The sequence below is a fragment of the Pollachius pollachius genome, assembly GCF_949987615.1.
Source record: "Pollachius pollachius genome assembly, chromosome: 1".
Lineage (NCBI taxonomy): Eukaryota > Metazoa > Chordata > Actinopteri > Gadiformes > Gadidae > Pollachius > Pollachius pollachius.
In genome coordinates, this window is record NC_136934.1 from 7,002,061 (window position 1) to 7,028,011 (window position 25,951).

Below are 25,951 nucleotides of genomic sequence, written 5' to 3' on the forward strand. Positions count from 1 at the left end.
TATATTCTCTGTGCACACAATTCGCCATTTCTTTCTAGGGACAATGACACTGTTTATATACTTAAACAAAAACAAGTTTAATAAGTGCATGCAGGTCTGATACAATCTGTATTTAGTTACTGCTGTAAACACGTCCATTAGCTTGGTTTCTGATTGTCTTGTCCGTTGATAACAAGTTTCAAGGGAGTCTGAGCCAACCAATCAAAAAAAGAAACATTTTTGAAAAAAGGAATTAACTCATCTCATTTATATACTCATGATTCCAGCAAGAGAATTTATTCTTAATATAAAATAACCACTTTCTGAAAGATTTCTCCAAATCTAAATAAAAACAAAAACATCAATAGGCAAAGAGAACAAAAAGGACAGAGGCTAGCTTCAGCACTTGAGCAGATACTGCCACAGACAAATAAATTGGTCACTAATTACAGTATAAAAAGCATAATCGCTCATAATCCAGTTATAAGTAAAGAGGAGAAGTAGCTTCTTAGCGTCAGTCAACTATCCTCAACGGGGAGAGGGGGACACTTTGGCAACCTGTGCTATCAAAACAAAACATTGTTGGCACAACAGACGCTCGCTTTCCGTCACGCCTAACCGTTGGCCCTTGTAGTGATGGGAATCACGTGTACCCGAGTCATCAAACCACAGAACACAGCTTATTTAGCAAGGAACACAAGCAACAAAAACGCCCTCCCCATGTGCATACAGCAGTCAGAGTCACTGGTGCGAGTGTTTAGTTTTTGTTTACAGCTACTGTGTTGGTTGTTGCGTTTGGCCGCTGTTGTTGCATAGCTCTTATTTTTGAGGAGAGGGGATGGGGACGAGATGGCAGGCAGTTGAGGATGGGCGGTGGCTATCGGAGTAGGAGATGATGGAGGAGGAGGAGGGTGGTGGAGGAAGAGGAGGGGGTTGCCATGGTGATGAAGGGTAGAGCATGCTAGGCCCCCCCTCCCCCCTCTCTCTCTCTCTCTCTCCATGTGTGTCCCCTTCCGGTGGGAGAGCCGGGTCGGCGGAGGGATGGAAGGAGGAGGCGAGGAGGGCAGTACTACCTGTTGCTATTGGACATGGCATAGTGACCCTGCTTCTGCTGCAGGAGCTCTGTGATGGCCAGCAGCTTTTTCAACACGTGCTGCATGGGAAACGGGGCACAGAGCAAGGGACGTTGAGACGCGATGTGTGGCAAACTTTGCAAATAAATAGTACATGTGCTCTGATTGATAGGACCCGGTAGCATGCCCTGGGGCGGAGTTTCTGTCTAGCGCAGGACTTTGCCAAACAATGTATGCTAAACACAAGTGGAATAGAGTAGAATTCAAGCTAACCAAGAGGCACGGGAACAACACCACTGCTAAAGGTCTCAAACTACAGGGTGAGGGAGATAAATAGGACGTCATTGAATACCACAAGAAAAATGAACAGGAGATATTGGGGGGGGGGGGGGGGGGGGGGGGGGAGACATAGGAGCAGCCGGGGGGGGGGGGGGGTCTGTCTGACCTGCTGAGCTCCCCGCTGGTTGCTCCGGATGCGCAGTTCGTCTGAGTGGGCGGCGCAGAGCTCATGCAGTGCCGCTAGGTCCCGGGACAGGTCTGTCCTAAAGTGCTCAGTCGTCTCGGGGAGGTCTGGAACGTTCTGCAGCACAGGTTATTGATCAGCTATTGATATCTGAATCCACGACTGGCTGGGATGAGACGCATAGCACACGTAACACAGACCCGGATGTAACTCACCCCCAATTCATCCAGAAACATGATCATCCTATGTTTGTTGTTCTTAATGAAGGGGTTCACTCCTTCCATGTAGGGCTCCTGAGGTAGAAGAATACAAAGAATTGGTTAATGAGGGATTGCTTGAATTGCTGTCATAGCCTAGACTTCCAGTCTACTCAAAACATTGTCCACAGAACCATAAACTGTTGGCAAATTAAACTATGAAAATAAATCATTATCTTTTAGCGCCATAATGGACTGATGACTATTGTATGATTGGGCGTTTGGAAACCAATCAAAGGGTTGGGGTGGACAGCGGCCTCTACCTTGGCACCAAACTCCACCAGGTTGGCAAGGTTCTGGACCGACTTGGCCACCAGAGTCAGCGTCCTGCCGGCTATTGAGGACGGAGGGTCTGCAGCACAAAACAAGCCCCGAGTCACCACCCTGATCCGACTCCCAACACAGCTGGGTGCCAACGGGGGCAGGTTATACCTCCATTACGTTTGTGTGTTTGTGTTTGTTTGCTTGCTCACCAGCGATGATGTTGAACATTCTGGGGTTGAGGATGGCAGGGCAGATCAGCCGTAGGAACACAAACCCACTGTGGGAGCAGAAGGTAGGTCAGCCTAGGTATAACAAGTGTTCCACTTCACTTCAGGGGATATATTGGTGAGTGTTGCTGTATGTTTTACCTGACGACCCTGGTCCTCATGGTGGTGTTGGCCGGCCATTTCTGCTGTACTGACTGCTGCAGGCAGCCATAGATGTACCGCAGCGTCCTAACATCGATAAGAGCAACAGTAACGTTAGGTCAGGTTCACATGTTAATGGCGGTGACTTATATAGCAATGTGTCTTCATCATCGCAAACAAAACAACCAATGAGCTACTCCAATGTCACTGTGGCTGAATGTGTCGGAGCAAGGCACTTTGCTCCAATTAAAACCAAGCATCTGTGCCGCCCTGATTGGTTTTGTTTGCATTAGAAACATCCATGTAAGCATATTGAGTTGATCGAGGTGACACCGGACAAGGACACTGATGCATAATGCAGGAGTGGGTGTTGGTGTATGTGCACTACCACCTCACGTGGACACAACGAAACAATACCGATCCACGAAGAGCAAAGTGCTTACGGTGGCAGGATCTCGGCGGCCATGAAGATCTTCTCCACCAGTTCAGATAGGATGTTGAGGAGGTGCGCCAGGTTCAGGTTCACATCGTCGTTCTTGTCCAGCTTGGAAGGGTTTAGCTGAGAACACGGAGGGTTGGAGTAAAGGGGTCAATGTGACGGAGATAAGAGTTTGGTACAATGAAACGAGAGAAGGGGGTGGACATGGGTCAGACACACTGGGTCCCCAACCTCATCCACATGAGTATGATGAGTGAGTATGTTCAATGGCACAGGTTACATCATCATTCATATCTGCTGATCAACGTCAATGCTCTGTCCCGTGTCATTTCAGTTCAAATTTGATAGGCGCTACGCCCCATTTCCATTTATGCTGTCAGGACAATTTTTATAGTCGTAAACAAAGTGATACATAGCTCCGCCACTGGATGTGCAATGAAAAATACATGGGTTGGTATTGTTGTGGTCTACATGGGAGGCACGCAGTTGTACTTTGAAGGTCGGTGGTGGTGTATAACAAGAGCTCTCGTGTCTGTGAAACAGTGTACATACACACAGTAGTAAAAAAAAAAAGATGTCCATAACAACAACACTCTCGGTGTGCCCTTAAACACCCTTGCCCGTGTCTGTTTACAGCAGCAGCCGCCGTTACCTCGCAGGACTGCTTGCTCTCCATGATCTTGAGGATGGCTTCTTTGAGGGCGTGGTGGACAAAGGGCGTGGCGGTGGCCTTCATGTACTGCTCCATCAGCGTGCTGGCCAGCGTGGTCGCTCTGAACAGCGTGGTCGCCTCGTCTAGAAGAACAAGGCATCACATCAGTACTTCATTCATCCGGCGAGGTGCAGATGGAGATTGCGGAACGGCAGCACCCACGTCAATCGGAAAGCGATTGTAATAAAAGGATATGAGGTGGACGATAAAATACTGATATGCATCAATAATGCATCAATTAATATAACTAGACTTGAGCGGAACAGGAATCCAGGCATGAGTAAGTGAATATAAATCGCTGATTTGCTAAATGAGAAGCATATAAATTGCAACAAGTAAAAGGAAATTAGGAGACAATTGCACCCCACAACACATAATCCTTAAGACTTCAGCTTGTTGGCAAGTGTTGGCTCTTACCCTCCATATTGATCTCCCTGTCGTTGAGTGTCCTGAGTAGGGGGGCCTCTGTCTTCTCGTGCCTGAAGATCCGGAGCAGCAGGCTGGCCAGCAGGGTGCGGTCTTGGCCGCACACATGGGCCAGGTCGTAGATAACATGAAACTCCTTGTGCAGTATCATCTACAAAGAGGCAGAAAACACCGCTCCACATGACCTTTCCCGCACAGATGGAGAGCCGGTGTGATTCTCACCGGAGACTTCCAGAGGGGGCCAGTTAAGCTGATTTCAAAGCAAGGATCCACGCCGTGACTTGGAGACATGAGGCGGATCTGCGCTGAACTGCCAGCATTTATACGTCCATGTCATGTGTCACATGTACACAAGGGGGCAGCATAGCGCTTTTGACACGCAATGTTCATGAACCGATGGTTAACTCTGGAAATGGAATCACAAGACTGAGAAAATATGTTGAGAAAATACATCCATGTAAATAGGATGTTGTAAAACCATTCTCTAAAACCAGCACTACTGAAATTAGTTGGTGCATTCCGACCAACTGAAAATGTAGTTTTTTTGATATTTCAAAGTGAGTTCTATGTATTCTCGTTCTCTCCATCTGTCAAAAAAACAAAACACTACGGCCGTTCGCTGCTGGACTAATCCGCACTCACTTGACCCAAACCTCCACAGAGAAGGGCGACACACTCCTGCGCTTTAATCGGTGCACCACTGGGGCGCCCCAGTGGGCCACACTTTTAAATCACACAACGAACCGACCTCTTTGAACTCGCTGTACTCCTCCTCTGGCATGATCTTCTCCATGGAGTAGCGGGCGCGGACACGCAGCGACCCCGGCTCGATGCCCTTCAGCGGGACGTGGGAGCTTAGCGGGAACCACTCGTCGATCATCTGGCCCTTCTGCAGGCGGTTCAGCTGGCAGCGCATGAACACTGTGGGGGGAGAGGCGGGAGACGTGAGGCCGGGTCAGTGGGTGGTGGGGGGGGGGGGGGGGGTTGCGTATGTTGGTGGAAGGATTAGGCGGTCTGTTGGGCCTGTTTCCCAAGACCCAAGGCACACTTACAAATGTCACTTTCTTTGCTCTTTTTTGTCTTGTTGCTCAGGCTGATTTCGAATCGGTTGATTTCGCACGACAGGTCACTGAATAGAAAAACAAACAAAAAGACGCGGTCAACCGTGAGAAACAAGCACTGTCCAAATTTGTGCAGAACGACCGCTTAGATAGAGCCGGCTGTTATTCAGGGCAGGGTCCGGCGAGGTTGCACTCACTCGAAGATGAACTCTTCCGTGAAGACGGGGTTCTGACCCTCCCTGGGGTGTGTCTTGGCCACCTGCACGCTGTTCAGGTAGATATTACAGTAGGGCTGGTTGAAGTGCTTCACGGGCAGCTTGTGGGCCTCCTCCACGTACAGGACCAGTCTGCTCACCTGGCAGGAGTTCCACACACCACGGTCAGCTGACACAGTTATTAGTGGTACCCGAGCATGTGCTGGCTGTCTCACCTCTCGGTCCTTACCTGTCTCAGTCTCTTGTTGGTCGTCTGCTGTGTGGGTTTCCTTAGGTTACTGCAGAAGGTTTGAAGGCATTTCATCCAGTCCTGCAAAACAGATGAGCAAGACAATCAGCAAGTGAAAATGCTTCACACGCATCCAACCCCCCCCCCCCCCTCCTTCCAAAGCCCCGACACGTACCTGTGCGTGCTCTGGAGCTTCCCCTGCAAAGTAAAATATGTACTGCTCCTCGCTAAAGTGCTGGACCACAACCTGGAAACAATTTGGCCTATGAGGGAAAAAAATAAAGAAAATGGGAGCAGAAAACCCCATGTTAGGGTAAAGCCAATGACAGAGATACAATCGTGCAACAACTTCTTCCATCAAGCGTCTCAATAAGTGATCACTCAAGAGTTGATGATCGCACTTGAAGCAAACAGTCAGCCTTTTGGATCAATGCAAAGAGGAGTGTTCACCTGCCAAACAGACTGTCATGCACTCCGTAAACGGAGCACACGCTGAGGTCGATTAGCCCTTTGGGTTTGGTGGCTCTCTTCTCACTCTCAAAGTAGATGAGCTGCGCGTCGTTCCCCTCCAGGATGAAGTAAAGGTTCTTCCACCGCTTGCCTTTACCTGTGCGTGTGAGGAGCAGACATAATGGAGGTCATTATGGAGCTGCAGACAGCGGCGATGGGCTGGTTGAAAGTACGACAATCATGAAGTGCATCTAGCAGTGTCACTCTGAGGAGAAGAGACCCGGGGTGATGATGTACCTTTGTTGAATAGGAGGTAGCCTTTTTTGACTATGTTCTTGTAGAAGGCGTCTTTCGTCTTCCGTCTGATAGTGTTGTAGATTTCCTTTCCATCCACGATGTCAGAGAGGACTTGTTCTTGATGCTAAGGCAGATGTACATATGCAGAATTAAAGTTACAGGAAATCCAAATACCAATATCTATATGGTTTTATCTGGGCAACACATTTTTTAATTTCTCTAATGTCAAAACCATCACAGAAGATACTGGTAGTCTGGCATTGAGCACAAAATTGTGGATCAGTGTGTATTAAATTGATGTTGTAACATCAGTCATATTGTAAGACCACCACAGACATACCTGAACTGAAACCGCCTCATTCAGGTTGTAGCCCTCAACAATCTGCTCTTTCTTGTAATGGTCAACGATGTCATCAACACTGCAAGAGTGGATGAAGAATCAATGAGCTGACCGCATGAGGACATCATGAGATGTGAGATAACGTTATGTTAACCACGACGAGTCTTACATACCTGTAGTAGTACCTACCCCCCATCATGTACTGATTGTTGGGGGTAGGGGAGATTTTAAACCTTTGGATGTTTTCGTTGGTGCGAAAAAACAGGGAGTAGTCACCCGGCGTGTTATCAGATGGCCGGACGAGGAAACTGCACACCTGGCCTACTGCACGAAAGGTAAGAGAGGGTTAGAGATATTGGGCCAAAGAGTTTGGGTCTGCATGCTCAGCATTTGTTTAATGATGAATGGACTTGGAAGTTTAAAATCTCGCGTCGGCATAAAGAATGTGAGGTAAGGCCACGAATGATTCATATCATGGGCCTGATGCAAGGAAGGGAGGGATGGTACCTGTCATCAGCAAGTTGTAGGCCTCCTGCTTGCTGATCTTGCCGTGATACCAGCTGCACGAGGGTCATGCCGTAAGCAGCATCCAGAGGAAAAAGGCCCAACACACATACACTCACATCAAAAACATGCTGGATGTTTAAAAGCCCATCACCAATTTTAGATCCACTCTATGCTGCACATTCACATGGGACCAGATCATTTCGTATGCAAATAATAATATTAGTCCCAAACTGACTGATGGACATCTGCTGAATAAAAAGTGTGTAGAAGACTGTTTGGCAAACCGAAACGTCAACATGAGCGGATCGTTTGGCTTCGCCGGCTGATAGTCATTTGAGGATCGCTGAGATGAGCCAACCCGATATGTCAGCCGTCTGCAGTGAGTCTTACTCCTGTGCTTGCTCAGGCGGAACATAAAAACATCACTAAGAGCTACAGGACATGATGGCGGGTTGCGTGTAAAGAGGCGACCGGCGAGGCCGTTCTGTCGGGGATCGCTTCTAAGCCTATAATGATAGGTTGTCTAGAAAGTCGGCACTCATTCACCACTAGGGCTTACTGTTAAGAGAGGGCACACTATAACTGTGGTACATTCCACGGGATTTGACTCTAGAATGCATTTAAAACACAACCACACACACCATGATTACCGGTTTCAAAACAACCAATCAAATCATTATTGGAACTTACACTTTGCCCTCATGTGGATCCTCTTCACGGCCCTTAAAAAAACACAAGACACAATCATCAGTGGACAAGCTCCTCACAGCTCCCACACAAACGGTTGCTCTACTTTAATTACTGAGAAGGACCCGAACGCGAACTGTTTGCGTTCGAAGTGCACTGTTGCACCCTGCACGTGTAAGCTTTGAAGGTAGTGAGCAGCCGTGACAACTGAGGGCCTGACCTGAGTTTTTGCGGTACAAATCTAAAGAGAGGAGTCCTTCCTGAATTATTGATGGTGATCTTTGCAAGTGGCCTGTGAAGGAACGATGACACAGAGCCCTGGGGACAGAGTGTCTCCTCGCCAGTGGGTAGTACTCACCACCTCCTCCACCAGGTCTTCCACGATGAGGCCCTGCTCCTCAGTGCGGACGTTGGTCACCCACAGCCAGCCGTCATCCAATTCATTGTGAACGATAAACATGTCCCCTTTCAGGAAGCTTGGGATACAAAGGAGTAAAAATACATTATGAACCTCATGAACTGTCCTAGGATATATTTCGTTGAACTCCTGCTATGGGATTTAATGTTGGTCTTCAGCCCTAGAAAACTTGTTTTAGACAAGGTTTTTGATGCCATGGATTGTATTGCTTATATTGTATAGCAGTATCACTTAACCACCAGTAGGGGTCTCTTGTGGGACACTTAACATGTTGGGTAAGTGTGTAGGCTCTGCTTCAAGCTAAGCCTGTTAGTCAGACACAGAGTCATGTTTCTGAATGAGGGTTTGGATCCAGACAGATGTTTATCAGATTTAGGAGATCAGGCTTAGGATAGCTAGGATCACCAGCAAGTGTGCCTTTCTCAGATAATTTGACATGGACGTGAAATCTTTTCCATTGAGAATAAGTCTGAAGATAGAACCCGCTACTGTCTAGCTAGAAGAACAACAGCAGGCTAACTTGCCATGTTTGTGCTGGGCAATGATCAGAAACTTATGATATGATCTTACTAAATAGTGCAGGAGTAATGCACGCCATGTTGCTCGCTGCTTAGCTTCTCTGTAACGGCAAATATTCAGCCCTACTGCGTGTGTAACTGTATGAAGATAAAGATAAAATAAGATAAGGAGATAAAATGGCCACAAAGGGAGACGAGTGAGCAACACAGGAAGAGAGCACCCACCTGATTTCATCGGTATCTGGCACTTTGGTGTATGGAAGTATAGCCCTCACTCGTCGCCTGTCTTCTACAGGCTGTGGGCACATTCAAAAGAGGAGGATTTAGAAACACATCATAATAGAAAGACATACTCAGCAATCAGCAACCTCAACCCCCCCACCCCCCAAAAAAAAAAAATATATATATAAAAATATAAAGCTAAACCCCCAATTATCCCCGTCTGGGAAAGCCCCCTCTGGGAGATTTGACATGCAACACTGCTCATTTGCATTAGACAGAGCCTTAAGCAGCGCTGACTTTATTGCCTGGAGGCACAAGATGAGAGGCAAAGGGAGAAGGAGGAGGACATGAAAATCAGCACTTGTGAACACATCGGCTGGGTAGAGAGAGAATAGGGAATGCCCTCGAGTCATCCCAAAAAGTTCATTCCTCTGTTCCGTTTTTCCCCGTCAACTTCTGGGGGAAGTTGTCAGGGGAGCTTGGAACAAATCCCATAGATACGTCAGGACCTCAACCTGTTGAAGGTTGTGTATCTGTTGGGGCAGAGGAGCCGGCCTCACCTCTGGGGGCGCCACTGGAGACAGCAGCTTCTCTTCCTTCAGCAGACAGGACACATAGCTGTAGTAGCCAATCAGGTCAGACAGGGAGGAGAACCGCCGGCCTCCAATGTAGTAGTCCCCACACATGGCAATAATCCTGTTGAGAACGCACGCACACGCACACGCACACGCGCACACACACACACACACACACACACGTTAAAACAGCTACTGTAACACACAACCTTGCAGGTTGCTTTCAGGCCTCATTACTCAATAAAATGAACTAGGGGTAGTGCACACTGCTCATTCAGCACTGCACCGACACAAGGGCTTACGTGGGAAAAGATGAATCCACAACCGTGTGAACAAAGCAGACTTGATGAATGGCTGCTTTGGGAAATCAATTGAAAAATAAGAGCATGGAGTTTCCTTGTTGAATTACACCACCCTGGCCCAGCTAAGGGCCACTAGAAACTACGCCAGTAAATGATGAATATAGTTAAGTTATAAAATGTATGGGTCTGTACAAATTCTGATTGGACAGACGGACAGGGGTCATAATTCTCTACTGATGTGCTGTTGAGTGGACCCCTGGTTGTAGGGAATTGATATGCATGTTTTTGCGTGTTGCCTGTTATAAGAAAGAAACAGTTAGCCTAGACGGGAGACTGATGGTTGGTCTGTCTGTAGATTTATTTGATGGGGGCAAATGGAACAAATTACATAGTTAATACAACCATTTCCGGAATGGCATCTGCATCCATCTTGGTACATTTGAACGAAAACATTAGCCAACATTAACCGCATTGGTGTGATGGCACTTAATTAACCCTGTTTATATTATTCACCCACAGAATGACTCTTATCTCCACCAAACAGAGATATCCTTTTCCTACACATGACCAGCGTGAGGGAGGGATCCGGTTATTTATATGTTGCATAATTAGCTATAGACACAGTTTAATGAGGCGACTTAGGGGGCTTAGACTTGAGAACACAATCCTAATGTATAGCCGTAGAGTAACTTGATCTGGGAACCTAATGCACTGTTACAGGCATTTTATTATTAGTCTAGGCAAGAAGGAGACAAGGCTCTTGCTGACACCATCAAACTGATCCCTTATACTCCATTGAGTGAGAGCGAGAGAGTGAGGGAATGAAAGAGAGCAAGAGACAGAGGGAGAGTGTGAGACAGTCAGTGAAGGGAAAAAGAGAAATAAAGAGAGGGAGAGAGAGAGTGAGCCGTACAGTCGGAAGAGACGGATGTTATCACCAGGGAGGTACGACCAGGGGGTCTGCAGGGATATAATACAGCTAGTGAGGGGTGGACAGGTTGTGAGGCGCAGCCTGTCCGGTCCGACTTACTTCACCGCCATAAGATACTACACTGCATTGTTGCCAGACTGCTGCCCCTCCATCTCTCGTTTCAGCACCGCCCACGCTACTTCCGTCCCTCTGCAGTCTTTAGAGCACACGCGAACAAACACACCATCTCATAGTTCTGCCCGGGCCGGATACATGGCGACGAGGCCACGTGTGTCTACTGGCATGACTTGTGAAACTTGCCTGGCAATTTGCAAATGCTGAAACCCAACCAAGTATTCTGTGTGGCTGAAAGACTAGGACCATTTGCAAGGCAGTGTTAACCTTTAAAGTTCAGCAGACAATGCCTAACCGCAACCGTTTCCTAGTTCCTACTGGCCAGGGGAAGTGGTGAGGGCTGATTGCGTCTCTGTGCTAGGAACACACCTGAAATGGTTGACCACGCCGGTCATGCTGAGGAAGGACAAGACGAAGGAGCCGGGCCGGCGGTCGCTCTCCCTGATGAGGTAGCTGCCGGGCGTCTTGGCCTGGCGCAGCCGCTCCTCTGCGATGGTCCGATCCAGTTTGCCATGGTACCACCTGGAGTGAAGGGATGAGCGGAGGGGGGGGGGGGAGAGGAAGTTAGAGAGAGAGATCAACTGTATGTTTGTGGAGGGAAGCAGAAAGACCGCACCGCCACATCCCCCATTGCTATGAATACCAGTATGGTTTGAGAGGGGGAAAATTAAGATGAATGCTGCTTTGAGCTCAAATGGTTTTTTTTGGTGTTTGTTCCTGCGTGCCCGAGGCAGCTTGTGTACACCAACTGCCTCTTAATCTAGGCCACCACGGTGTAAATTGAGGACAGTGGTTTGGTCAGGGGTCCTCTTAGATTAATTTAGACATGATTCTACATGTATTTGTAAGCGACACTGGCTATAGCCACGCCTCCGTCAGCTTGATAAGCTGGGAAGTGTCGATCTGCGTCATCATGCAGAAGGCTGTCCGAGGCTTATTCCGGTATTTTAATGAGTTAATGAAGCCATGTGCCGAGATCCTGTAATCCTGATTTCCCTAATCCTGTATGGAAAGTCATCTGAAGAGCAATTTAACCCAAAACTGTATTGTTTTTAATGTGGTAATATGTCTGATATGATATATGAATAATACCCTAATTTAGAGAGAGTTGAGCTACTCAGACACCTGGGAATATGTTGGCTGTTTTGCGTCCTAGAGAGGGCTAGGCTTCCCTGACACCTATAGTATTACTCTGCGGTGTGTGTCGCATTTCATAAACAACATACAAAATGAAGTTACCAAACAATACAGATTGCTATTCATTTCTTCTATGATGGTGAAATATCAACAACAACTCATCTGTGCACACAAATTACTATTGAGAATGTTTTTGATGCACTCGCACTGCAGTAACCCTCAATAATATAGCCTACGAGAAGCAAATCCTTCATTGAGGGTGCCCATACAGTGAAACAGCAATACAGCACCCGACTGAAACACTGTTGCCGGACAAGTCCACACACCTCTTGAGGTGCTTGGATGACTTCATGGGGTGGAACACCATCAACCTCACACTAAACCAAGAGTCTGCTTAAGAGCTGACGTGAGCTGAATAAATAAAGCACAGTGTAACACCTGTTTTCGAAACAATCGACGATCATCAGGCACACTAAACCTCCGCCTGAGCCTTAGGATCAGCTGTATTTGAGTGTATAGAATATTAATAGACTAGGAAATAAGCATAAAAATGCTGATAAGGACAGAAGCAAGAGGCAGACAAGATATGAGCAGATAAATACTGGGCACAAGTGCAGTAATAGTGCTCAAAATAATAACGTGTGCACGGATGTGTTGGTTGTGCATTTGCATATAAAGTAATTTCAGCAAACAATTTTAGGAGACCGTCAGACTGAGTCATTACTATTTATAAAATCTACCCTACCTGTGAGGGACAAGAACATCGTCTAACCGAATCACATATCACCGGCAGATTTATGCATTTAGGTCTGGAATTGCCAAAAGGAGGGTTATGCAAGATGTACGAAACAACCATGCACTAGACAGAACATCTCCCTCCTGGCAGAGAGAAAAACAGGTTAAGAAAACATGAGTCTAGCACACTCTACACTCAAGCCACGGAAGTAGGCGGCAATATTTTACCTACAACCCCGTCTCCAAAATGAGAAAAGTGCACCCTTTCTCTGAAACAAGAAAACACAGGAGGGGGTAGAAGCACAGGGATTTTGCACGTCTGACACATCTACTACTGGTTAAGGTTTCGGCACGTCGGGCTCACTTGAGGGGGGGGGGGGGGGCGCGCTCGCCAGACGGGTGAAGCATTAACACACTTATCCAAACAGAGACAAACGGCATCACTCAGAGAGGTGGGACACGGGTAGCGGGGAGAAGATGAAAGAGGGGCTCTTGTGGTGCTGCCCTACTCAGCAGACCCTACGACAAGTCAACACTGCTCTGGATCCACAGAGGACTCACTGACACTGAAGAAGACGAAGGAGGAGGAGAAGAGAGAAAAACGCAAATAAATAAAAAGCGAGGAAGTGTGTGAGTGTTTGCGCGGCGAGGGGTCAGGAGGGAGACTCTCTGCGAGGTAGAGGAGGAGAGGCTGAGTCGGGGGTATGTGATGGGCCTTGGGGAAGCGGAGAGAGGAGAGAGCATTGTAGAGGACAGACGAGTGGCCACTGTGTGATTAAGAGAGGCCACGGAGCGGGGACAAGTGATGCTCCAGGGGGAGAGTGAAGGGTACACACACACACACACACACACACACACACACACACACACACACACACACACACACACACACACAGTAATGGTATGCCGTAATGCATGACATATGGGTTATAATTACGGTGGTAGAGAATAATTTGATTAAAATAGGTCAGCCCACAGGAGAGGAATAGAGTAGTAGGGGTATGATGAATGATAGATGGGAAAGATAATTTTGTAGGGTCAGATTCAAGCAACCCGCAATTTGAAAACAAAGTGGGGCCAGTTTAAGGCTGGTAAGGTGACTAAATAGTCTATACTCAGGTGCCACTGGCATCAGACTTATATAGGGTGGCTTCGTTCTTTGTGCCTCGGATCACTAGAGGCTCAAAATGCTTTGAGAAATCCACCCACACAAATCCATAAATAGCAGGTCCTTAGGCAAGAAAAATATGATTAGTCATTCTTACAAACCAAGTAGCAGTGTTTATAAACAGCTGTCTGTACCACATAGGGAAAGCTGGAGTGGACCATTCACACCCTAGTCTTAAGAGGCTGTTCACGTTTGTTTTGTGTGCTATGAAGTGCCTGCTGAACCGTGTACACTCACTTTGCTCTCATAAAAGCTTGACTTTGCAAATTATGTTGAGCTCCCAAGATTGCAGGTCTGCATTAAGAATAGGGTATTGTAAAGCAAACTATATATCTATAGCAAATGATTTGGTCTGGACCTTGACCTGGTTTTGAATATAACATTGTTTTCAATCACAATAAAGTTGCTATTGAGAAAGTCAGTTAACACAAAGAAGGAAAACAAAAACACTGTCATCAGATAATTTTTTACAATGCACCAGTTCAAAAGAGCAATCATATCTTGAAGATGTACCATTTCATTGGAAAAGGGATGCATGTTTAAAGCTTTATTGACCCAAACAATACACAGGTCTAAACTGTAGATCTGTGTTATATAGAGTGAGGTGTGGATAGAATACCAGATGAAAGTCAAGCGCTAAGACTCTTAATCAGGCTCTGAATGTAAGAACGGGTGCATGCCATATCCCTACAAAACATAATATACAAAAGACAACAATTATACTAGTTGGGGTCCAAGTTTAAAGACACCATATAATAAAAAATAAAACAATATTTGTGCAGTCAGGAGGGGTGTGTGACGCGGTCCAGCGGTGTGTATTTATAGAGGATGAAGTGTCCTCACTTGTAAAGCACTTTGGATTGCATCGTCTGCCAAATGAATAAACATGAATGTGTGGCCATAAAGGACTTTTATGTGTCTTCCCCAAACAGGTCCGGTTACGAGCAGCAGACCGCCTCACCACCAAATGATACAGATATTGCGCCTACGTTCAGAGAAAAGTCAACAGTCAGGTCCACTGCTGTGACTATGAGGTGAAGCGTGTGCATCACACAGGAAGTTCTGCAGGTTTACACAGGAAGAAAGTGCTAATGCAGCTAGAGACAGATTTCTATAGAGGAAGTCCCTGAGGCTCTGTGTCTTCCTGGGATGTGTTGTAAAGATAGACTGCTGTGGCAGCAGTTAGAAGCCGGCTGAGACAAGCCACACATGTCCCAGAACTTAACTGGCGGGCCGACACTGTGCTTCTAAGATAGTAATGCAAGACCGTAAGGCAGGGATCTTAACGTGTTGTGTTGCCAAAGCATATTGTAATATTATAGTCATGCTTCTTAAAAAGGGAAGGGGTTTTGATTAAAACATGCTTTCCTCGCCATGTAATGAGTCACGCTTGCATGCTTACGTTAGTGTGAATAAATCCTGGAATGTGTTAATGCATTATAGAAGTGAAACATAACACACTTGTTCCGTTAAGAGCACTTGAAAAGCATGCTAAAATTAATATTTTACTGACCCCAGCAGAATATTTGTGACCATGTCTCTGGTTACTTATCAAGCCAAGCGTTCTGGGTCACATTTGAGAATCACATCAGAGTTTTCCATGGAAAATGTTCCATGGGAAACATGACATCTAAATATATTTAAACAAACATGGCATAATTCATCTGGTGCTTGAGATCACATTCCAAACCAAGTCAATTGGGATTCAGGTTTAATTTTGAGATTTTAGGTCATTGTAATTTCAATAACGATGATAAATTAAACAGGATTATCTAATGCCGTGCTCGGATCAGTCCAGGTCTCGGGACAGGATTTTGCCAGGCTACTATCAGACTAGCACACAGTGGGGCTTCGAGCAGTTTCCAATTCCCTAGTGGTCGTAATCATGAATATGTTAATCATAGAATCAGAGAAAAGGGACACAGACGTCATCGCCGTGCTATAATTTCACTGCTGACTTCCAGCTTAATCAATGTGACCTCCAAGACATCATTTATGTACGGTCTGGGGATGGTCGCCGGGGCCTGATGGAGAGAGAGAGTGAGTGAAGCCGGTAGGCTTGCTGTGATAAATGGGCTGGTTACACGAGGCACTGCAGCGGCGATAAGACATGTTGCTTCCAACAGCCAGAGGAATGCCCTGTCGTGTCGGTGCACGAACCAACACACTTAGCTCTAATGTTCTACTCACTAGAGTAGCACGGCTCTCTGGGCTAGCAAGCCAAATGCTCCACGTGTTGGAATGCAGGCATCAGAAGAATGAGTGAGTCCAAATTGATCAGGGCATGAAAAGTCACATCTCTCATGTTCTACACTGAGGCGGATATAGCGGCTGTGTGTTCAGCTGTTTTAAGCACAACTGAAATTGTTAACCCTAAAAGGGACGTCATCAGAGCTGCAACTTTTGACTTCAATAGCAGGAGGCTGTGGTTTGGACTCGGAAGTCAGAATGTGGTTTTGGCTTTTCTTTGTCGCCTCAATTGCTTTCCTGTTTCAATGTCGGTTCACCAAAGGTAAATGGATGTATAAAAAGGACCATGTGCAGTGCACAAAGCTTCAGTAGTTCATCTCACAAGAATGACCCCCAAACAAAGCAACATATCCATGTCCAAATCACTTTATCCCTGTGCACTAGCTCTACAAATGCAGAGCTAATTCTAAAAACCCTCACCATCAGCATCCTCTAAAACGTATAACAGCAATCACATCAATAGCACTAAGGTCAATTCCAGAGTCCTGCATAAGACAGCATGATAAACAGGCATGTTACTTCAGCATGTATAAGTCGGGAATGGACCTTTCTGCTCCGTTTTGTTCAGATTAAAAAAGGCTTCAATCAAGAGGCAGGTGTGGGGAGGGGGCTGGGGAAGAAGTAACGAGAGAAGCAGGGATCTGAAAAAGACGCCAGGTCTCAGAGGCAGAGGGCCGAAGACATTATTTGCTCTGAATAGATCAAGATGGACAGCGGCTCTCAATTTCTATCTTAACCTCTGTCTCGCCCTCTCATTAAGCTGCTCTGTGCACCGCTTTGCTCGCTTTCCTTTTTTTCCATTCTTTTCTTCTGTCTCGAACATAACATAGAGCTGTCAGATCTCATCAGAGTCAATGGGTAATGGAATTACATTACTTTACATTAGACTTGTGCATGTTTTCTTCGGATCAATGGCCATCTTTACCAATCCTGGTAAAGGGAATGACGGTCCAGATAAATCAATAAAGATTTGGTTTGCAGTTTTTAGTTGTGTAGGGTCGTCCTGTGCGATGCGATGAAGAAACTTTCACTGGAATCGCCACTGTCAATACAATTTTAAGCCATTCTAAAAACAAAATATAATCAAAAAGCCACCAGCAGAATTTTGACCAATGAAGAACACAGAGGACTTAAAAGATCTATGCATACCAATAAAATAATCCAATGTGCAAAACGAAAAAACAGATACAATGGATTTGAGGGTGTCAGACTGCTTCCGCCAGCTTCTCAGTCAGCAAGAAGCAGGGAAGGGTCTGGGAAGCAGAGACAGGGGTAGGATGCCCCACTTACTCAGACTTTGCCCTGCGCTGCATCTCCTTTGTGCACGTTCGGCAATCTCACAGGAGGCACCCGCACCACTGATGCTGATGCTGCTGCTGCTAGTGATGCTGGTCGGGTTGAAAGTAAGTTCGAGTTTGCGGAATAACGTCAGAACTCTGGTTCAGAAAACAAAGCGGTCGTGGGCTTAGATCCTTCCAGGGCATGTTGCTTTGAACAAGCTGTGGTGGCCCAAACGCAACCATCTCCGTGTGCTAGTGAGCGGAATGGGACCGAACGAGGCAGTGGACGGGAGGGATGGGAGCGCAGTGAGACATCACATATGTTGGGAGGAGCCTTATTAGTGAAGTCAGGCCAACCGGATGGCCACAAATCTGCTTCTCTTATCCTCCTTCTGCTCCCGTTTGAAAGCAGACTTCTGTACCTCTTCCTCCCTCTCTCTGTCTCTCCCTCCCAACATTTTATGTGCCTAAGCATAAGTTAGTTATATACGGAAAGAGGTAAAAGATATGAACAGTGACAGGAATTGACTTGGTAGCGCTCATCAATTTCCACAAATCGATGAGTCACATAAAATATCCAAATTTACCACACACGAATAAAGTAAGAAAAGCATATTGACGACAAAATTAGATATGGATTTAAACATCAGATCGTTGCATTAGATATGGAAATCCTGATATGCTTGTGTTTGAGTAGGCACGTTTTTTTCTATGAATTAAATAGAAGCTTACAACGCTGATATAATCCAATTGTGCTTGACATCGTTGTTTGCATTTTCTCACATTAGCAATTCTTAAATGACGCATTTCCTTGACAAACATAGATTGCGGTCCAGAAGGCCTGTACATAAATGGGTTTAAGAGAACAGAAAAACATTTATAAATGTTGTTATAGCAATAGTGGTCTCAGGAATACTGTTGGCATTCATGCCTCATTAAATAGTTCATATTTTAGACTAGAGCCCACCTACTGCCACCTGTGTAGACCCACGTCCAAAGAAAATATCAAGACCAGGTTTGTTATTTTCAAGAATTGTACAAAGATTCATTCTTTTGGGTGTAAATTCATAGGTCATCTAACGTAAATACAACTAAGGTTTAGCAAAAACCTACCGAGCAACCATTGTGCAAATATTTTTTCCTTAACTACTAAGCTAAGTTTTTGTGTTAGAGATTCCACAGTGGAAAGAAAGAAAGAGGAAGGTGGCGGACTATGGCATGGTGTGGCAGCAGCTGAAACACTGTTGTGCTTTTAAACATAGACAACCCTCAACAGTGTGTTACCTGAGTCGGGCCGCAGAGTGACAGCAAACAGGGACCTGGCTGACACAGACAAATGGGGAATGAAATGGGACACGACCATTCATGCATCTCAAGCATTGGTTTGTCTGAATGCAAAGCTAACTGCCCAGGGAGGCAGCCAGGCACAATGCCATTGAAGCAGATTATAACTATATGGCCTCACTTTAGTCTGAATTAATTAAGAATCAAAGTCAACAGACGCAAATCAATGGGAGTGATGTAAATAGAAAGTGAGTTTCCTTCAGACGCAACAACGACGAAGCAACTGAAAACACAGCAAAATCAGACGTGAAGTTGGAATTCCTTCATTCAATTTAATGGAATATTAAAATAGTCAGAGTATGGTATTTGAATAAATTTGTAGTCTTTGGGCGCTGTCAAAGTCAAGTAAAAATGCTTGTGAGGATTCTGCAAAGGCCACAATGTGTGGCCCAGAAGTATGGAAAACAGGATGCAGTAGAGAAAAGGCAGGGGTGGTGGGTATTGCAGGGGCATGACAGGACATTGCGTAACATGTTGGAAATGCATGGAAAACATAGTCTATGCCTTATCAATGCACAAACCAGAGCTCTCCATGAACATGTCTACATTAGGTGAACAGGTCCGCAAGACAAATAGCCCATGTAATAAAGCTTGATATGAAAACATAACATCGGCCAAAAGGTTTTACTAGTGAGGCCACCTTGTGACCATTGTACCATTAAGATCAAAAATACTACACATTTTCCAAAAGCAGCAGTAGTCTGTATTTTAGTTCTGACTATTCAAGCAATCTAAAAGGCTTAGGGAAGTAAAGGACAGTCCTGCTGAGCTCACATGTCATCAAATCTGTGCAATGACTAGGTCCATGCCAATGCCAAAAATACCTTTACATTTATTTAACAGACATTGACGTGCTGTTGACTAGACATTTTGTCAGTGGTCTTCTTAGCTAGGTGTTTTCTTCTTAGCTAGGAAATAGTCACAAACAATGTAGCCCATACACATAAGTTAGGCTATGTGACTTGATCCATGTTTTGTAAAAACCAAGAAACTGTATTTGCCTCACATGACAAATAGCAATAATGAAGTGTGTGTGCTCTATTAGCAGGTTCCAAAGATGTTTCAACAGTTAGGCCTAATCCACAAAATCGAGCAAATGCATTCACACAGCTTCAACTTCAAAATTCAACTGTACACACACACACACACACACACACACACACACACACACACACACACAGCCTTAAGGGAAGCCACTTAGGATTGAAAATCCTCTATAATCTTCGTGGAAACTCAAAATCAACTACTTGTTTCCCAGCAGGTTGTTTGTTTTAGCTTAGGCGGTATACCATCGATTTCTATGAGGGGAAAGAGAAAAACTCCATACAGCCACCTGGAATTCACTCTCACCTCTTTGTTAAGCTATTTATAGCATGAATAATATTGCAACGGCCATTGTGTATTTTAAAGTGTTTTGAATAATTGTGTCTTCCCAGCTCAACGGAATAAACACACACACAAACAGATACACAACATTCTCCCAGTGGCGTCACACAAAAGTGCTAATCCCAGGACCATACAAAATATCAAACTGATATTTGGAACCAAAAACATATTGCCATTTTGAGATTCATGTAGGCATTGCATAATGAAGCCTTTAAAGCCAAACGTTTTTAAACAAGTTTAATATAACTGGCCCAATAGTAGCCGGTGTGTCATAGGGGTTCCATAAAGGAGGGCATGACTTCCAGGGTTCAAATTCATAACAGTGCTGCTGATCCTCACAGGCTAGATGATTACCGTCGACCATAGATGTGATAATAACTGTATGCACGCAATAGTCTACGTCCAAGCAAGAGACCTTAAGAAGACAATTGTGTAATGTTGCCTTATGTATGTGAAACAACGATAAAGGAGTCCTGCATAATCCATCTTCATAACTAATTCCTGCATCATATTCCCTAAAGGCAGGCTGATGTGCGTGCAAGGATACTGGACATGGACAGGTTCACTCTCTTCAAGAGGACCAAATTTAAATGGGAATTATACCTCAGGACTCAGGTAGTTACATCATCCAGGCTAAAACACTTTGATACACTTTGGTATGAAGCTATCGCTTAGGCTAGAAAGTTTACGCTCAAAGGAAAAGAAGAGGAGTACATCGCTGGCTGGCTGACTGGTGCGGGACCGTATGTTGAAACCTAGATGCATCCACAATATCTGTGCTCTCTGCCGCCAGAACAGACTAAATTGGCCAGGTTAACTGTGACTACCATGCTTTTTCCTGCTAGAACAAGGCTATGGATCGGTAGCTGCAGGGATGACCACGCCCCTCTCCCACAAAGCCGAAGTGCATTCTGATTTACAAGGCTACTGGCCCAGCAAAAATGTGTGTGTCCTCTTACAAAATTACTGATTTCTTGCCATAGGAAAAATTGCTAAAATGTAATATACAATAGTTCTGAGTTGTTCTCCTATCGGAATGAAAAAAAATGTCTGATACTTGGTTGACACTAGAATGACTTGAAGATATCCTCTCCTATTAAACCCCATCGTAAATACTGCAGCAAAGTCTCTGTGTGACGTATTAGCGCCTACAGAATTTGTGTTAAGCCGTGTCTTAAGTGAAATACTACACAAAAATATTAAATAGGGCCTAAGGTAGGGGCATTGCACATCACCATTAGACATAGCTTTACAATATCCGATGTGTTTTAGCCTGTAGCATGACTTTAATCGTACATGTTTATTTGAGTAATTTTACTGAGGAACCCTAAAATAGGCTAGTAAATAATCACTCGGTTAGCAAGTAATCACATGGAAATGATGGCGCCGGGTTGTGGGGCAATACATGTGATTAAACATCACTGGACTATGTGTTTTGAAAACCGATTTTGCATTCAGAAAGTTTTTTAAAGAGGAAACATCACAATATTTAGAAACATAGATTGACGGAAATTGACAAAAAACTTTCAAAAGTATTTTGTAATTACAATATCCTAGTACATCTCAGATGCCTTACATCCTGTCACTCTTTATAGAAGACGTCTATGTTTAATAGATTATGTGTAATATATTGCCCAAGAGTACTGGGTTCCTATGTAACCCTGCAGAGAAGAAGGCTTGCCTGTCAGAATAGATCAGTTGGGACATGCAGAAGGCTGGGAGACCCTTGGCTAAACTAGGTCGAGATTATACAGCAAAGGCCCGTAAAACCGGATATCCCTTTCAGAAGACCCCGCGGTCTGGCCAAACAGGCAAATGAATGAGGGCAGTGTGCCATTTCTAGCAACAGGAGACGCTGTACCTGTCTTTGTGGCTTCTTCCAATCGCATTTGTTATCATCACAAAAGATGGAACATCATGTAGGCCTAAAAGGTATCTAGGATGGGCATCTCGGGGCTACAATGCATCATATTTAGAATTTCCGTCCGAAAAAGAACAGGGTGGATACAGCAAATGTGATATAATCATTTGTTTGACTGTAATGTCGCCCTAACCCGAATTGGCTGATAAGTGTCAAGGTTTTCTGTGCCATGCCTTGTTGTGTTGAAAATGTCAAGTGACAAATTGTGTTTGTTACCCTTTTTGTCCCTGTGGTTTGATTTAAGTGCTTGCCTGAAGGTTCTCTAGTTTAATTGGACAATATTTTGTTGGAACTAATTCTCAATAAGCCTGGGTAAATTTGGTCAATACAATGCTGAAAAATAATTGAGTAAATTTAGTCATTGTCAATCACTCTTAACCAGACAATTTTTTTGACAGGACCTAGCAATCAAACTTTTTAATACTAGCAGATTCTCCAATAATTATGTATTGTCAAACAAGCAGTGGTATGCTCCTTAACATGTATTTGTAGTTTTGCTGCAGTAGGGAGGAAAAGCATTGATTGGGACATCCCAATCTAATGTCTGAATTTCACAGATGGGAAATGTTATGAATTAAACTCACAAATCTAAAAAGAAAAAGGAAAACACTAAGCTACTTTCTACAATCAGTTCCTGAGGGGAACTGAGTGGACTTGCTTGACCCTTCCAAAAGTATGAAGTGCTTAGTGTGAGGATGCATGTGGCTGATAAACATCGGACCACAAGACAAAACAAGTACTATCCTTGCCCAAGTGACAACTGAGTGACTGTGTTGGTTTCAACCTTGCAGAAGCAAAAACAAGATTCTTAAGGCTTTCAGACACTTGTATCATAAATGTAATTTTCGAAGAGGTACTACTCTCGAAGACATTGATTCAAAGACCCAGCTCTTAAAAAAAGGCTATTCATTCGAATAAAACATTTTGAAGTGCTTCCCTTACTCTTCCTCTGTAATCTGACAGGGTGATATAGGGTTGCTCCTAAAATAAAAGCTGAATCCACACTCCTCCTCCAGCCACTTCCATATCTCACAGTATGTGGGCCAGAAATGACACGCTCAGCACTTCTCTAATGAGACTGTAACAAATGGGAGGACCATTTAGCCGGCTTATAGACACACACTTGTACAATAGCCTAAAATACATGAATGTTCAATGCAACGTTGACTTGATAACAAAATGATGACAAATGTTCACAATGTGCTTGCTATGCTCTACAACTAATCTAGCTAGTATTGGGTGTAGTCAACTTCTTAAAAATAATAATGTATACGATGTATAACGTGAATTAAAGTAAGGCACATGATATGTTATCCCTGTTTAATAAATCAAAATATCGAAATGAAAAGATAACATAAATAATGATTTGTGTTTTGGTAAAGTCTCCCAACCGTCCCATTTTAGCATTTTCCTAGAGTTTATAACAATAACAAGATAACAATATAGGACAGTTAATTTGCAAACACAAAATTAGTGTACATTTTGTGTAAGCAAAGGAAGCTTCTTGGCTGTCAGTGAAAGAGAGCTGTGGAGCTAACTAGAGCATAAATTCGGGACAGCAGAGCAGGCCAAACTGGAAAGGGGGTGTAACCACCACGCTCCTTTAAAACAACATAGCACTGTGGATGTGAATGAAAAGGATTTAATGTGACGTTTCCATTGATGTATTCTTACTGGTTCGTGGGTGGCGCTGACAGGGGGAACACCACCTCCTCTTCCTCGTATTCTGGTCCATCTTGCATGTCACTCTCATCCACCGTTCCCAGTACCCCGCAGCCTGGAGGGGGTGGAGGAGGGGGTGGCAGTGGGGGAAAGAGATTCGGCCCATCCGGGCATGAAGATGTGGGTGACATCCGGCAACTTGGGTCATCCGATGTGGGAGAACACACGCCGCCCACGGTTCCTGAGCTTGTTCCAAGAATAATTGAATGCCCACCACTCCCTGTTGCGGACATTTCTCCCCTTGAAACGGGATATATTATGCTCATATCGGGAGGAGAGTCTGGAGAGGTGTTGGAATTCTGGCGCATGGCTGGCTCCACTACTGGTCCCAGATCAGTGACTCGCACTCTGGTGGACTTATAGTACGGGAAATGGGCCGTGTCGGGCCCTCCGCTGCCTGCCACCCCTGTCCCTGTTGACACTGATCCCGTCTCCTCGCTGCCGACCTCCGCAGCCATCATGTTCACGAAATGTGGCGAGGGAGGAGGGAAAGAAAGTCCAGAAGGGAACCTGCCCTTCCCCTCTTAAACGCTGCAGCGCACCCTCCCCGTCTGGTGGACAAAAACACGAAACCAAAAGTTTCTTGAAAACACGTTTAGCTTACTAGCACAAGTAGCCAATCCGCTAGCGTCTCTTATTTCCCCGTTTAGCGGGCGCTAGCTTTAGCCACACAGGCGCTAGGCTACCGGATAGCCGAGCTAGCGGAATTGCTAGCAGTCCTCAAAACACTTGATGAGTTCTCGCTTTGCTAGGTCTTCATTGTTTCCTGAGTTTAAAGTTCACTCGAAGATAGTATTACAACACTTCAACTTAAATACCGAGAGAGGATAGTCGGGACCATATCAAGTTTTCCCGTTGTTTCAGTCCTCTCCTTGAGTCACCCAAGTCCACTTGTACTGGAGGAGTGTTGTTTTATTGTCACGGTTGTAGTAGTATATTCCCGTTGTTTTTTTCACCCCCACTCTTGTTTTGTTTCGCTTTAGTTCCGACCGATCCGTGTTGCGTCCGCAACTAATCCACACGCATAATGTTAAAGCGCGGAGGTGGCGGGTTCTGCTGACAACATAGACCCCTCCAGGTTGGTTCAGAGGAAGAAGACGTGTTTGGTTATTGCGTACACACAAGCTGTTCGCCCTTGTTCCTCGGCTCCGGGGCTGGTGGCTCGGCTCGCCCGCTGCTCCTCTGCTCTCTCCCCTCCCCTCCCCTCCCCTCCCTCCCTTCCCCACGCCGCTTCACAGGCGCGTGCTCGGTGCGCACGCCGAGGCAGCCCTGAGAATGTTGAGCTCACCAGCACACAATACAATTATTATTATGAAATTGGTAATCAACTAAAATTGTTTGTGTTATATATATATATATATATATAGAGGGAGAGAGAGAGAGAGAGAGAGAGAGAGAGAGATAAAGAGATATAGATATATTATACGTATCCCCAATTCCTATACTGTGATAGAACAGCAAACATGCAGACATTTCCTTCAATCACCAATAGCATAATTAATTCAATGTAGTCATGGGAACGAAAACGGATTGCCCATACAGCCATGTGTGCGTGTGTGCGCGCGCGCGCGCGTGTGTGCGTGTTTGTGTGTGTCATCGCTTTCTATCAATGCTTTTAATCTAATGACATCAGGAAAGCACCCTCTAACCATTTTTCAAATGACCATTTTCCCGTTACCCACATGTCTGATTACCATGTGGATCGTGTCTAGCATGACGCTTGTAGACATACACGAAGTGTGTACACGGCACCATAGCAGATACGTGCAAATAAGGTATAACCTACTGGCCTTTGTCACACATTTGTCGAAGCTGCATTTATCAATATGTCAGCCCAAGAAGCTTCACATAATACATATTTTTTATTTGGTTGTATACAATACTGTATTATACATTTATACACAAGTTTAATAAACAATATTACCGAATACAAAATGTATCGAATAGTTTTATTTTTATTTTATGTGTCCCTGATCATCTATTTCAAGCTTGTCGCCGCAAGTGTTAAATACTTCAATGTATGAAAGCTAATACTCTCTGTTATCATATTTCAATAATTTGTAATATTACTTTATAGGTTATACATGTTACACCTGATGACTAATCAGGATGAACACATACTTTACTCAGACAACTACTTTCATGTTAATGTGTGTATTTT

General features: G+C 44.9%; 1 protein-coding gene across 1 annotated transcript; it reads right to left on the reverse strand.

Annotated features, from left to right (window-relative positions):
- Position 1: 1 nt before the first annotated feature.
- LOC307086559 (ras GTPase-activating protein 1-like) lies at positions 2–24,965 on the reverse strand. Its single transcript, XM_079751805.1, has 25 exons — positions 23,743–24,965; positions 11,217–11,369; positions 9,486–9,621; positions 8,929–8,999; positions 8,126–8,243; positions 7,771–7,802; positions 7,081–7,133; positions 6,747–6,897; positions 6,574–6,652; positions 6,234–6,357; positions 5,937–6,093; positions 5,662–5,749; positions 5,487–5,567; positions 5,240–5,397; positions 5,034–5,110; positions 4,730–4,902; positions 3,973–4,132; positions 3,496–3,638; positions 2,848–2,963; positions 2,405–2,491; positions 2,246–2,313; positions 2,036–2,124; positions 1,731–1,808; positions 1,498–1,632; positions 2–1,132 (listed from the first exon to the last, which is right to left on the reverse strand). Exons 1-25 carry the CDS (start codon positions 24,249–24,251, stop codon positions 1,049–1,051), a joined length of 3,120 nt encoding a protein of 1,039 aa, XP_079607931.1. The 5' UTR covers positions 24,252–24,965; the 3' UTR covers positions 2–1,048.
- Between the last annotated feature and the right edge of the window lie 986 nt (positions 24,966–25,951).

Excerpts from the sequence above, each read along its gene's own strand:
- LOC307086559 (XM_079751805.1), bottom strand. The coding sequence starts at position 24,251 with ATGATGGCTGCGGAGGTCGGCAGCGAGGAGACGGGATCAGTGTCAACA. Across the intron at positions 9,000-9,485 it reads CTCCAGTGGCGCCCCCAGAG|CCTGTAGAAGACAGGCGACG; the intron begins GTGAGGCCGGCT and ends ATGTGCCCACAG. Across the intron at positions 2,492-2,847 it reads GCCGCCGAGATCCTGCCACC|GACGCTGCGGTACATCTATG; the intron begins GTAAGCACTTTG and ends TATCGATGTTAG.